The 14,472-nt window shown below is 45.7% G+C and overlaps 1 protein-coding gene across 4 annotated transcripts in view; it reads left to right on the forward strand.

The window, feature by feature from the left end:
• MACF1 (microtubule actin crosslinking factor 1) overlaps positions 1-14,472 on the forward strand; it is a 513,108-nt gene that overhangs the window by 178,182 nt on the left and 320,454 nt on the right. For all 4 annotated transcript variants that reach the window (XM_029570961.1, XM_029570962.1, XM_029570959.1 and 1 more), the window contains 2 exons: positions 1,602-1,739; positions 8,773-8,861. In XM_029570961.1, the coding sequence (XP_029426821.1) occupies positions 1,602-1,739; positions 8,773-8,861 (227 nt within the window). The remainder of the gene's footprint in view (positions 1-1,601; positions 1,740-8,772; positions 8,862-14,472) is intronic.

Raw genomic sequence — 14,472 nt, forward strand, 5'->3', positions numbered from 1 at the left:
TGTCTTGACTTTTTCATCTCAAGCCATTCTTGATCCACTCCAGTCTGGTTTTCATCCTCTACATTCCACAGAAACAGCCCTTGCCCAAAGTCTACAATGACCTGTTTATGGATAAAGCCAAAGGCCTTTACTCATTCTTAACCTCCTTCACCAATCAGCTTGATCACCACCTACTTCTTGAGACTCTGTCTTTATTTGCATTTCTGGATTCTGTCTTGTCTTAGTTCACGCCTTAACTTATCCATCGCAATGTTAGTGTTTCCTCTGGCAGATCCTCCTCAGCTGCCATCCTACTTTCAGTTGGTGTGCCTCGGGGTTCTGTCCTGGACCCTTTTCTCTGGATACTAATTCTCTTGGTGCTCTGATTTCCTAACATGGCTTTCAATCCCATCTTTAAGCTGATGATTCCCAGGTTTATACCTCCATACAGAAATTACCAGGAATCCAGTCCCAGGTCTCAGCCTGCTTGTCTGACATTGCTCTCTGGACATCCCATTGCCACCTTAAACTCAACATGGCTAAAACAGAGCTCCATATCTTTCCACCCAAGCCCACTTCCCTTCTTCCTCTGTATCCTCCTAGGACAAGCAGGATGGTAGTGGGTGACATCATCTGATGGAGCCCGGCACAGAAAACTTTTGTCAGAGTTTCTAGAAACTTTGACTGGCAGACTGAGCATGCCCAGCCTGCTGATATCTGCGCATCCACGCGAGGTCCCCCTTCAGTCTCTTCTTTTCCACAGTGCAGTAGCCTCTCGGTGGCTGGGATCTAAGCAGCCGGATGATTGCTCAGTAGCCTCACTAGTTTTGGTAGCTGTTTAGATTGTGACACAGATTGGTGCTATGACAGGGTGAAGCTGGGTGTTGAATGCTTATGGTTAGTAGGAAAAATGATTTGGGTAAGCGGGGAATTATCCCCCCCTATCGTAAAGGTTTTCGATTTCAGTCCAAGGGCCAATAAAAGGCGATTGTCAGCTCGATTCAGACCTATCCCAAGCATCTATGGCTGATAAGTGGACAGGTTGGTCTTTATCTGCTGCCGTTTCTATGTTACTAGGTAGCCTTCATGCTGATTTCCTTTTCTCTGGTTGGGTCCTTATGTGCCTGATTGTTTTAGCTCTGTCTTTTATTCTGTAAAAGGTTTGATTTATAGCCATGGATTCTTTAGAACAAATATTTTCACAGTAAGCTCTATCATGTCATTTAATCTCATTTTAGAATTTTTAGTCGCAAGAGATGAGTACATGTCTGCCAAATGTAACCCGGCGTCTCATCCTAAGGACATGAGAATCTCCCAATGTGTCTTCATACAATGTTTTGATTTTCGGATATGAACCCATGGTTAGGATGAATAGTGTAGGGATGAAAGAAGAATGTGGGCAGAGTGTCCTGAATTTGTGGGTTTTAATCCCAGCTCTCATTAACTGCAACTTTAGGAAAATCACCTTGAAGCACTGTAGTAGCTGATGCAATATCACAGGATCACATTGGAAAAAAGGATAGTAAAATATATGTCAAGCCGTATATAAACCAGTATTTGGCATTGCGAAGATGTGACCTCAGAAATGTACTGTAACTTTGTGTGCTTCTGTTTCATTACAGAAAGTTGTGGAGGAAGAAAAGCAGGAACATGTTGAGAAGGTCAAGAAGCTTTTGGGTTGGGTGTTGGGTTTAGCAGGAGAGATTCCACCTCCAAGTAAAGAGCTGAAAGACCTTGAGGATTGTATTTCCGAGCGGCAGGTAGGCTGGGAATATTTCCTGCATCTCTTGGTGTCATTCTGCCTGTATCTTCATCTCTCTGTAAGATAACCTTCGCTTTCTAAACATTTTATAAGGCACGAGCTTATGGGCTGATGTGATGATGATTTATCTCTAGTACTTCAGTCACCACGCTGAGCTTTTTGATTCGCAGTATAAAAATGTAACAAATAGATAAATAAGTACAAAATAAGTGTTTACTCTTCTGTTTTATTTGGAATTCCGGATAAATACATTTATTTAAGATGAAAAGTAGTTTCTCCCATACTTCAGGGACTCTTGGAAAATGTAAAGAACAGCAGATGCAAGATGGGAGGGTGATTAGGGTAAAATAAATTCTTCCAGCTTTGTTGGCTGCTCACGGATTTCTAGCTCTTGCAACATTTCCTTTCTCCGTGGACAAGAGGATGGTCGTCCTCGCACATGGGTGATATCAGATGGAGCCCTGACTTGGAAAACTTATGTCAAAGTTTCTAAAGCTTTGACTTGCTACACTGAGCATGCCCAGCAAGCCCTATACCACGCGTCCATGCGGGGTCACTTTTTAGTCTCTTTTTCTGCAGAGCTGTAGCATCACGGTTTGTGAGCTCACTTTGGCTTTTTAGCCTCTTTTGGAAAACTTGCCACTTATTTCAAATTTCACGCATTTTTCTTCACTGTGTTTGATGCCGGGTCTCTCTCAGTCCTCCCTATAGTATTCCTAGTAAGGGTTTTCAACGTTTCTTGGTAAGTTTCCTTTTGCGCTCAATTCCCTGCTTCAGCAGTGCTTCAGTACCTGCTGGCCATCGACGCCAGTCACCATCTATTTTGATCTTTCTTCCTGTTTGTTTTGTCCCGTCATGGCTGTGTCTGGTTTTAAGCGATATCCTTTGTGTCCGAGGACCATGTCCATCATGGACCCCCATGATGAATGTGTCCTTTGCCATGCGGCATCTCATGACATTCAGGGTTACTGCAAATGCACCCTGATGACCTCAAAAAGATATCATCTTCGTCTTGATAAGATGGTGCGCCTCTTCAGGTCGAAGAAGACCAAGCTATCAGCATAGGCGACATAGGCATTGAAGGACCACAGAGCCACACCTATGGATACTGAGCCATTGACATTGTCGGGACCATCAGTTCCATTGGTGCTGTCGACTGATAAGGGCACCAGTGACCAGCCAAAGTCTGGCTCCTCTAGGCCGAGCACATCGGGTTTGTCATCATCGTCCTTGACTCCGGGGAAAGACTATGCTGAGCATTGAAGGAAGCCAAATAAGCATCGACATTGGTCTCAGCCAATGCACGGTGCTGGGCATGGGGACCCTGCAGCGAGGAGTGCCAGTCCTCCATCAGTGCCAGGGGTCCATGATTGTCTCCACCGGTCCTGATGCCAGTCACAGATCCTCCTCTCAGTTCTGAAGAGGATCTGGCCAACTCACCTTCCTGCCAATCATTGTTGGCATCGGCAATGTTTGAGGAGGAGCTCGAGCGATGAGTACAGGCTGCAGGCAAGCGAGTGATACAGGACATTGGATCCGTGGCACCCTCAGCACTGGAGCTGGCACTGTCCATTTTGGAGAAGCTCCATGCGTTGATTGACGCATTGCCAACCCAGCTAGCGTCTGTTTCAGGCTTGGCGTTTGTGCCTGTTGCCAGCTTCCCCCTGCCGAAACGGTGGTCATGGCTAGCTCCTCGGAGGAGGAAGCTCCATCTAGGCTGGCAGAGATGCCAATGCCTGCAGTGACACCCCCCCCCCCCCCAAATCTAGCTCAGCTGGTGCCTTGCGCCTCTGTCGCTTTCATTGAGGATGAGGGGCCCTATGACCCCTGTGGGGATGACACCTCAGAGTCCTTCACCGATGGCTCTGAGGGTCTCCCCTCAGACCCCTCCTCCTCCAGAGGAGCGAAGAAAGGCTCCGCCTGAAGACTTGACCTTCGCAGGTTTTGAGCGGGTGATGGCAGAGGCGATCCCTTTTCAGCTGCTTACAGAGGAGGATACCAAGCACAAAATGCTTGAAATTCTCCCATTTGTGGAACCTCTGAAGGATATTGTGGCAATCCCGGTGCACGATATCCTTAAGGAGTTACTGCTGAGGATGTGGGAACGCTCCCTTACCGTGCCTACCATGAATAAGAAAGCTGACCGGGTTTGCCTCATCCAGAAGACTCCTGGGTTCAATAAGCAATAGCCTGCCTACCAATCAGTGGTAGTCAAATCTGCTCTCAAGAGAGCCAAGCGGTCTCGGACCCATTCCTTGGTGCCCCTGGGGAAGGATCTCTCTTGAAAGAGAGGCTTTTCAGGGAGCCATGCTTATGCAGGAGGTCTGCAGCAGGGCACCATCATACTGCTGGTCCATAAGGGCCTGGAGTGCAGAAAACATGAGGTCCACGTGACCTACGATGTTTTCAAATTGGCATTGAGGGTCTCTGCAGCTGGAATCTGCGCCTGCAGAATGGCATGGCTGTAGGCCTCTGATTTCCAACCAGAGGTACAGGAAAGATTCTGACATGCTGTGTACTGAGGATAATCTCTTCAGAGATAGGGTGAGGGATGTGGTGGCCCAGCTCCAGGACCACCATGAAACCCTCCAACAACTCTCCGCCAGCACTCCAGATCTGTCCTCTGCTAGGAGGTGGGCGAGATCGGTGCAGAAGTAGTCTTTCTTTCTCCAGAGGAAGATCTATCATCTGTCCCCTCGCTCCTGTCAGTAGCATTAGGGCTCCCCCAGCCATTCCAAACAGCAGAGAGTTTCCGAGGCCCAGCTGGCGCCTCATTCAACTCCAGGGATGGGGTTTTGATTGGGTCATAGAGCATGTAGTCCAGTTTCCCGTACCCGGGATGATGCATCTGCCGGTCGGGGGCAGGTTGTGGTTCTTTGTGAACCAGTGGCCCAGTATAACTTCAAACCAGTGGGTTCTTTCTATCGTTTGTTAAGGATACCGATTGAACCTATTGGGTGCCCTGCCAGATTGCCCTCTGAGCTCATTTTGGGGGTTCGTAGCACATCAGGATGTACTACTAACAGAGCTCTCTTCTCTCTTAATGGCCAGAGCAGTTGAGCCTGTTCCAGCAGGGCAAAGAGGGCAGGGATTTTATTCCAGGTACTTCCTGATTCCAAAGAAAACAGGAGGACTCCGCCCCATCCTAGATCCTAAGGGCCTTGAACAGATTTATCAGAAAGGAAAAGTTGAAGATGGTTTCCCTGGGCACCTTGATCCCCTTTTACAAAAAGGGGACTGGCTATGCTCCCTCGATATGAAGGACGCATAGACCCACATCGAGTTCTTCCCAAGTCACCGGAAGAATCTCTGATTCGTGATGGGAAAATAGCACTTCCAGTATCGGTTGTTTCTGTTTGGGCTAGTCAGCCCCAAAAATGTCTGGCCATGGCAGTGTTGCACCTCTACAGGCTGGGGAGGGGGGGGGGAATGTTTTCACTTATCTAGATGATTGGCTGGTCAAGAGCACAACTCAGGCAGGGACCGTCAGGTCCATGTGCTTGACCATCTGGATGTTAGAGTCACTAGGGTTTGTCGTCAACTACCTGAAGTCGCATTTCAGCTCGTCACTTCAATTGGACTTCATAGGAGCCCTGCTAGACAGATTAAGGCCTTCCTGTCTTGTCAAAGGGCCATCACAGCAGAGAGTCAGCAGAGCCAGGTGGTCAGCTGGACCCGGAGGTCACAGTGGTGCCAGGCCATGCAGAACCTCTAGGATCGCATCTGAGACACCTCACCCCTCCTGGACTCTTTGTCCTGCTGGTTGGTACTTTCCAATCTGGAACAGGGGATCTCTTTCCAAGGTTGTTCTACTTAAATTGTCCTAACCATGGATGCATCCACCCTGGGCTGGGGTGCTCATGTAGAAGGGCTCACCACTCAGGGTCTCTGGTATGCCCAGGAAAGCTGTTGCCAAATCAGTTTCCTGGAGCTTCAGGCGATCAGGTACATGCTGTGGGGTTTCAGAGATCAGCTGTCCAACAAAGTTGTCCTGAGTCAAACAGACAACCAAGTGGCAATGTGGTATGTCAACATGCAGGGAGGTACGGGATCATACCTCCTGTGTCAGGAAGTGGTTTACGTCTGGTCATGGGTCCTGGACCATGGGATGGTGCTCAGGGACATGTACCTGGCTGGAACGGAGAACATAGACAGACCGAGTCATACCTTCAGACCCCATGAGTGGTCCCTGGACCAGGGGGTAGAGAATTGAATATTCTGCCTCTAGGACGTGGCTCTCTTCGCGTAGCCTTGCAATAGAAAGTTGCCTCAGTTCTGTTTCAAGTACAGGACAGATGGCAAACCAGCCTCAGACACCCTTGCCCAACATTGGGGCAAAAGTCTTCTGTATGCATATCCTCCAATTTCCCCTAGTAGCGAAGACTCTCTTGAAGCTTTGCAAGGACAAGGGGCCTATGATCCTTATTGCCCTTTATTGGTCGAGACTGGTCTAGTTTCCACTCCTGCAGAAGGTGCCCATTCGTAGGGCAATCAGTCTGGGGACTTCCCCAGATCTCATCACGCAAGATTGAGGCAGGTTGAGACATCCCAACCTTCAGGTCCTGTTGCTCACAGCCTGGATGTTGAGAGGTTAGTTTTGCAACCACTTGATCTTTCAGAAGATGTGTCTCGGGTTTTGGTGGCTTCTAGAAAGCCTTCCAGTAGAAAGTTCTATGGAATGAAGTGAAGGAAATTTTCTGTGTGGTGTGAGCAGAAGGCCCTAGATCTGTTCTCCTGCCCCACTAAAAACTGCTTGATTACCTTCTACATCTATTGAAAGCTGGATTGAATACCAACTCCGTTAGTTCATCTGAATGCAATTGGCGCATGCCAGCATGGTGTAGATGGTTTACCCGTCTCTGTACAGCCTATAGTTGTATGTTTCATGTGGGACTTGCTTCAGTTGAAGCCTCCCCTAAGGCCTCCTGCTGTGTCTTGGGCCCTCAAAGTGGTGATAGCTCAGTTGATGAAAGCTCCTTTTGAGTTGCTGTGAATCTGTGACCTGAGGTATCTGACCTGGAAGGTCATATTTTTGTTGGCGATCAGAGAGCTCCAGGCCTTAATGACTTTATCCACCTTACATGAAGTTTTATAATGACAGGGGTGGTCTTGCGTACTCACCCTAAGTTCCTGCCTAAGATGATGACTGACTTCCATCTTAACTAATCCATTGTCCTGCCAGCATTCTTTCCCAGGCCCCATTTGCATCAAGGCGAATGAGTCCTGCAGTTTGGACCTCAAATGAGCCTTGGCCTTCTATCTGGAGCAGACAGAAGCCCATAGACAGTCCACCCAACTCTGTTCTTTTTGATAGGAATAGGTTGGGCATTGCCGTTGCCAAACAGATACTATCGAATTGGCTAGCAGATTGCATCTGTTATTCCCAGGTTGGACTGCATCTTGGGGGACATGTCAGGGCTCACTCTGTCTGAGCCATGGCAGCGTCGATGACCCTTGCAAGCAGTTCCCATGGAGGAGATCTGCAAGGCTATGATGTGGAGTTCTCTCCACACATTCACATCTCACTGTTGCTTGGCTAGGGATGGCCAATGTGACAGTAGGTTTGGCCAATCTGGAATCTGTTTGAAGTGTAGAACCCAACTCTCTCCCACCTAGGACCTGTTGTGTGGGTTCAGGCTGTCTTCCCCCTCTGTTACCAACAGCACCATTATTGTTGTGCCTGTTGGCACCTGGTTGGTCTGTTGGCACCTGGTTGGTCTGTTGGTCTCCTTTTTTTTTTTTTTGGGGGGGGGTGGGGAGCAGCAGCCTGTAGCTAAGGATTCACCCATGTGAGGACTACCATCCTGCTTGTCCTAGGAGAAAGCAGAGTTGCTTACCTGTATCAGGTGTTCTCAGAGGACAGCAGAATGTTAGTCCTCACGAAATCAGCCCACAAGCCCGTGGAGTTGGGTTTCTCCTATTTTTGATTTATATCTAATTCTACGTTATAAGACTGAAGGGGGATCTCACGTAGATGTGTGGTTCTAGAAACTTTGACATACGTTTTCTGTGTTGGGGCTCCATCTGATGATGTCACCCATGTGTGAGGACTAACATCCTGCTGTCCTTGGAGAACACCTGTTACAAGTAAGCAACTCTGCTTTTTGAAGAATTCCTCAGGTATCAGGATAGCGCCAGGCAAAGTCTATCCTATTGCTGCTGTTAGTTAATTTACAATGTGCTGTACCTGTGAATTACAAAGAAAGGAAACATATACTGCAACAGAGCAGAGATTTTGAGGCTGATCGTTTTGAGTGATTTTCAATCAGTGAAGTGATTTAGAAATATTAAATAAGTGGACAAGTTACCTGGCTAAGGTTGGCTGGATATTCAGTGGGATAAATGTCTCACTGAATATTCCTGGTTAAACTTAACCGACTAACTTTAGTCATAACCAGCAATATTCAAAAGATTATTTGGTTATGTACAACACCAGATAACTTTACTTCACTGTTCTTATTTCTTTAAATGGCTTTTGAATATTGACCTCTTTGATTCTTGCTATTGAGGGAATTGCAAGAGGTTTCTGATTCTACAGTGCATGTTGGGATTAGCGAGGGCACCAATAAGATCCCTATACTGACTGAAAAAAAAGTGCCCTAGGATTTATAACATGGACAGAACAGATAAGATCTTTCTTTAAAGACTTATCTTAGAAATAGCAGTCTTGCCTGCATAGTACCATGGGAAGAAGTCCCAGCAACAGTCTGGGTCAGAGCAGAGAGGTCCTGGTAACTTGCTGGGGCTTTAAATCAGTGTTTTAGCAAAGTCTTGTGTTGTGTGGCTTCTGATCTCTGAGTCAGCATATATAATAAGACAAACTTATAAGTGCTTATTCTGTGTTTGTTTTATTGCATAAATAAATACATTAGCTGTGCTTGATAGTAACCTTCTTCATGTTTTCATTCCTTTTCTTGTGAGTCTGTATTTTCTATGCTCTCCACCTCTTCCTTGTGTTAAATACGGACCTGCATCAGGCAAACACAGCTGAATTATCGTCGTTCTCACTACCTGCCTTTTTGTTCTTCCAGGCCCTCAATGAGGAACTAACTGCCAAAAAGGAACAAGTGTCAGACACCATCAGAACTGCTGAGATATTTCTTGGAAAACACAGTCACAAGTAAGAAATCCTAGTGTGCTGCCCAGGTGCTCCCATGTGCTTTTACGCCTCTCTCTGCCTCAGCAGCAAGCTTCCGTCTCCTCCTCGGGCTGGAACTGAACCTGTGAAAGCTGAAAATACCTGCACTTGGAATTTCTCCCTTGCTGGTTACCTAGTTGGTTTGCTTGAAAGAAGATCAGAGGTCCAAGTCCAGCTGCCTTCTGATTGTCTAATCTAAGCAGCATGAAATCTATCTCCTATGTGGGATCCTGCCAGGTACTTGTCACCTGGCTTGGCCACTGTTGGAAACAGGAGACTGGGCTTCATGGACCTTTAGTCCGACCCAGTATGGCAGCTCATTTTTGTTTCAAACATTTTATTTCCATTTAAAGGTCCTTAACCTGCAGTACCACAAATACTTCACCCCATGATGTGGTGGTTCTGAACACCGCTAGGCAATGAATAAGGGTTTAAAATACATCTGTTCCCACCCATTCATCCATCCCTCACCCAACTTCCTCTTTATCGGAGATGACAAACCATTGCAGTAAGATGCTGCTCTCCCTTTGCTATGTTGATATATCATAGAGATTGTAAACAAGCATCCCATCTCTTCAGGAAATCCTGCTTTTTCAGTTTAATCAATTTTCTCTGCATATTTTTTCATCGCATACACTTGATTTACCAAGCTTTTCAATTGAATCAATGTTGGTGCCTCTGGCAATTTACATTATTTCCCCAAGAGTAAAACTTTCCTACAGCACAATCAGGTGATCTAGTGTTGAAAGAAAGGTCAGAGAAATCATGCCATAAAAATATGGAGCTGTCTAATGGGAGTCGTACACCTGTAATTGTTATATATATTTGTGAACCGTGTCCCAAGGTCCCCGCTCCCTCCTCACACTGCTGACATTTATCAGAATCTGCAGTATCTGAATGATAGGCCATTTTTGGAGATACATAAAATCAATGTAGGAATTTAAACTGAGTTTCTTTGAAGCTGACGTTAGGAGTAAGGGCTCTTATTCTCGAAAAACATTTACATAAGAACATAAGAAATTGCCATGCAAGGGTCCATCAAGCCCAGCATCCTGTTTCCAACAGAGGCCAAACCAGGCTACAAGAACCTGGCAATTACCCAAACACTAAGAAGATCCCATGCTACTGATGCAATTAATAGCAGTGGCTATTCCCTAAGTAAATTTGATTAATAGCTGTTAATGGACTTCTCCTCCAAGAACTTATTCAAACATTTTTTTGAACCCAGCTACACTAACTGCACTAACCACATCCTCTGGCAACAAATTCCAGAGCTTTATTGTGCGTTGAGTGAAAAATGAATTTTCTCCGATTAGTCTTAAATGTGCTACTTGCTAACTTCATGGAATGCCCCCTAGTCCTTCTATTATCCGAAAGTGTAAATAACCGAGTCACATCTACTCGTTCAAGACCTCTCATGATCTTAAAGACCTCTATCATATCCCCCCTCAGCCGTCTCTTCTCCAAGCTGAACAGCCCTAACCTCTTTAGTCTTTCCTCATAGGGGAGCTGTTCCATCCCCTTTATCATTTTGGTTGCCCTTCTCTGTACCGTCTCCATCGCATAGAGAAGGTACAGAGAAGGGCATGCTGAAGTATGATTGCTAGCTCCTGATTTTACTCTTGTAAAATATTGCCAAGGACTGTCTTCTCTGTTCTGAGCATTTTATACCAAAAAGAAATAGTATGACAACTTGGGTCCTTTAGATCAAATGCCTCTGAAGGACTTTGTGCGATTCTGGGAGGTCAAGTGATTGAGCACAGTGCCTAATTTGTAAATAGGCATGAGGGGGGAATGTGTGCATCTGATATGTATCATCCACAAAGTGAAAGAGAGTCCGAAGCCCCTTATCTTAAGAGTGCACCCCAGGACTAAAGGTTGACAAATAAGAGGATACTTGGTGTTTGAGTTGTAGTCTATTACATATCCATTTCCAGGTTTTCACTAGGGATATAATCAATACATGCAATGTTTTATGTAATATGTAGTATAATTGTAAAGGTTTTTCCCTCGGGGTGTAAAGGGGAGTATCCTTAGCCAGTCTCATATTACATGCCATGTTATATAGTTTATATTCGCTAATCCCAGAACGCCTCTGTCCCAAGTTTGCATCAAAGCTCTCAGTGCTATAGGGGATTTAGAGTTGTGACGTATAAATTGTGTAGCCTGTCTCTGTTTCCCAGTAATTTCTTGTTTTGTCAAACAGATGGGTACTGTTTGTAGTAAATGCAGCAAGCGTGGGATGAGAATCATTTGGTAGAGATGAATGGGGTTTAGGACAGGGGATAATCCATCCAGTTCTGTGACCGTCTTGTAGTATGTCGTAGCCTGCGCTTAGGGTTGATACTCTGCACCTGCATGCCTAAATATTTATTTAAAATACTTCTGTCCCACCTATAGGAATTATGTCATGCTAGGCGGATTACAAAGGAAAACATGAAACAATAAGACATAAAACAAGTAGATTACAATAGACAGAAATTTAAAATGATAAAATTCACAAAAATGCTTCTCTAAATAAAGCTGCTTTCATGGTCTTGCGAAATATCTCATATTTCTTCAGGTACACTTACACAACATGACACCAGCAGTCTAGTGCCCTTTCCCTAGTGTCCTGAAAATGGGTATCCCTTAGTGATGGGATTTCCAGAACTTTCTTACTGCCTGAACGTAATCGTTTAAAACATCGCATGCCATGAAGCGATTTGAACATGAGGGTTAAGATCTTAAACTTAATTCTCTGTTGCGTGGGCAGCCAGTGAAGCTGGTTTAGCAGTGGGGTTATAGGATTACCTGGCTGCAGAATTATGTAGGAACTGTGTTGCTTGTATCCTAGGTTTAGGGATCCCAAAATATAATTTCCATAGTCCAGGGTTGTCCTAATAAAAGCTAAGGGCTGCAGATCAGACTGCTCAGTTAGGGGTTTAAGGTGGTCTGTAAGCATATGCCGAGGATAAAACAGAATTGTTTTCTGTAGGTCAGTAATGGCTCAAAATAAAACCCAAATTCCACACCTGGTCAGAGAATTTAATATTACCACCCCCAGTCAAGAAACTAGGCAAACCTTCTAGCCGGGGTTTCTGTGAGAACCAAAGGGCCTCGGTTTTCCATAAATTGAGAATGAAAGCTTTATCCTGCAGCAGCAAGAAGAGATCAGAGTAAATGTCATTTTCAATCAGATGCAGTTTCAGAATATCTCTGAGTGTCAATAGACACAACAGCAGCTACAGATTCTGATTCTAATAATACAATTTTACCTTGTTTGCTCCACATACAGAGTCTCTGCTACTGACATTGCATTATCGCAGTTTGGGATTTTTCTCAAGAGCCATGTTCTTAGCTCACACTGGAAACTCTTTATTTCAGTCATTTGATGTAATGACTCTGGAAGACAGTTCCATAACTTGGGGCCCGCTATGGAGAACATTCGTTCTTATTTGCGTTTGGTGTGTGTTCCAAATTGACGGCACCTTTAGAAGTCCTTTGTGATCTTAAGGTGCTCTGTGGTGTGTAGTGTTGAAGTGTCACTCTTAATAAGCACGGGTCAGGACTGCTGCTGATACTGAAAATTAGGGTTAATGCTTTATAATGAATCCTGGATTGTACAGGAAGCCAGTGCACTGCCATCAGCGAGGGGGTGATGTGGTCAAATTTCCTGGTTCCCAGTAATAGTCTAGCAGAGGCATTTTGGAGTAGCTGTAGTGGTTTTAGAAATCCTGAAGGTAGGCCTAGTAATAGGGAATTGTAATAGTCTAAGTTAGAAGATATTAGTGTTTTCCGTGCACATATGCTGAAAGGAAAGATATTATTTGAAGGATACTGTGCAGCCTCTCATATGGTAAAAGGAACCATATCCAAAATATATACTATTCTCAGTGGGGCTCTTCTGCAAGATGTGGGTCATATCAAGATTTGGGAGAAGGATTTGGGAGCTCCCATGTCGGGGGGAGAATGGGATGTATGTTTTATCGCTACGCAATTGGTAGAAAGTTGTTACAAGATGCTGTTTCGATGGTACCTAACGCCCTATAAGTTAAATAAAATGGGGATTAGAAGAGACCACCTGTGTTGGAGAAATTGTGGGCAAGTGGGAGATCTTTACGCTATGTGGTGGACATGCCCAGCGATTTGACCTTTGTGGGTGCAGGTACAAACATGGCTTAATGGCCTGATACAGGCCCCTATAAATTTAAGTCCAAAGGAGGTTTTGTTGAATGTTCCTATCCTCCACGCAGCAACAGTTTATCGGAGCTCTAGCGCATGCTGTTAGAGGGGAGATTGCCAGACATTGGAAAGAGACCCGAGCACCTACCTTCTCAGGGGTCATGCAGAGACTGAAATGGAGCTATTATATGGAGTATCTCACTGCCCTGAGGAGAGACGAGCTGCAAGAATTCCACAGCACGTGGCAACTCCTCCATTATCTGCTGGGAGACTTTCATAGCAGGAGGGGGAAGCCAGGGGTAAATATTCAGCTACAAGTTTAGTTTACTGGTTGGATATTCTATGCCATTGGACGCGCGTTTTCCCTTATCCCTTATTCAGTAAGGGGCGGAAAACGCGCGTCCAACCTGCCGAACCTAATAGCGCCCGCAACATGCAAATGCATGTTGCGGGCGCTATTAGGTATTCGCGCACGATACAGAAAGTAAAATGTGCAGCCAAGCCGCACATTTTACTTTAAGAAATTAGCGCCTACCCAAAGGTAGGCGCTAATTTCTTCTGGCACTGGGAAAGTGCACAGAAAAGCAGTAAAAAGTGCTTTTCAGTGCACCCTCCGACTTAATATCATGGCGATATTAAGTCGGAGGTCCCGAAAGGTAAAAAAAGTAAAAAAAAAAAAAAAAAAAAAAAAAGTAAAAAAAATAAAAAATAAAATTGAATTCGGCCGGCGGCTGCCTGGTCGAAAACCGCCCCCCCGCTGCGATTGGCGCTTTAGCCACGAAAGTCCCCAAAATGGCTGCCGTTCCCGCGCTAGGTGGCAATGGGGCTTTAGCCTCACACCGCGCAGCCTTCGAGCCTCCAGACTGGCACTGCTGGGGAGAGGTTGCCGCTGGCCCCCCCCCCCCACCTGAAGTGCCCTCATCGGCGGTGAGGCATAGGATGAGGTGGCCTGCGCGGAGAAGCCGACCTGCATTGGTGCATCGGAGCTCCCGAGACTTTCTGAGCTGCAGCGGTGACCATGCGGGAGAATGAAACAGAGCAACAACTAACCCCCAAAGCACTTCCCTGCACGACTGAAACAGAGAATAAAATCACCCGATCTCCCGCTGCCTTGCTATCCCTCTTACTTACCTTTTTTTTTTTTTTTTTTAAATAACTTTATAAGAAAGGGAAAAGAGCACAGAAAAAATAAAGCAAGCTTAGCTGAAGAGTGGCAAAGGAATCTTCCTCGGTCTCCTGGAGGTGAGGGAACTGGACCACCAGTTTTCACCCCGATAGGTCACCAAGACCAATTTAGGGTCCCCGATACCTGCTCGTTCGACCCTACGACCAGGAGGGATGGACCCACCAGGAGCTGACCAACTCCTAAGAGGGGATCTTCTATCTGCTCACTAAAGTTTGAGTCTTTTTTTTTTTCTTCTTTTTTTAG

The sequence above is a fragment of the Rhinatrema bivittatum genome, chromosome 11 (genome assembly GCF_901001135.1).
Source record: "Rhinatrema bivittatum chromosome 11, aRhiBiv1.1, whole genome shotgun sequence".
Classification (NCBI taxonomy): Eukaryota; Metazoa; Chordata; class Amphibia; order Gymnophiona; family Rhinatrematidae; genus Rhinatrema; species Rhinatrema bivittatum.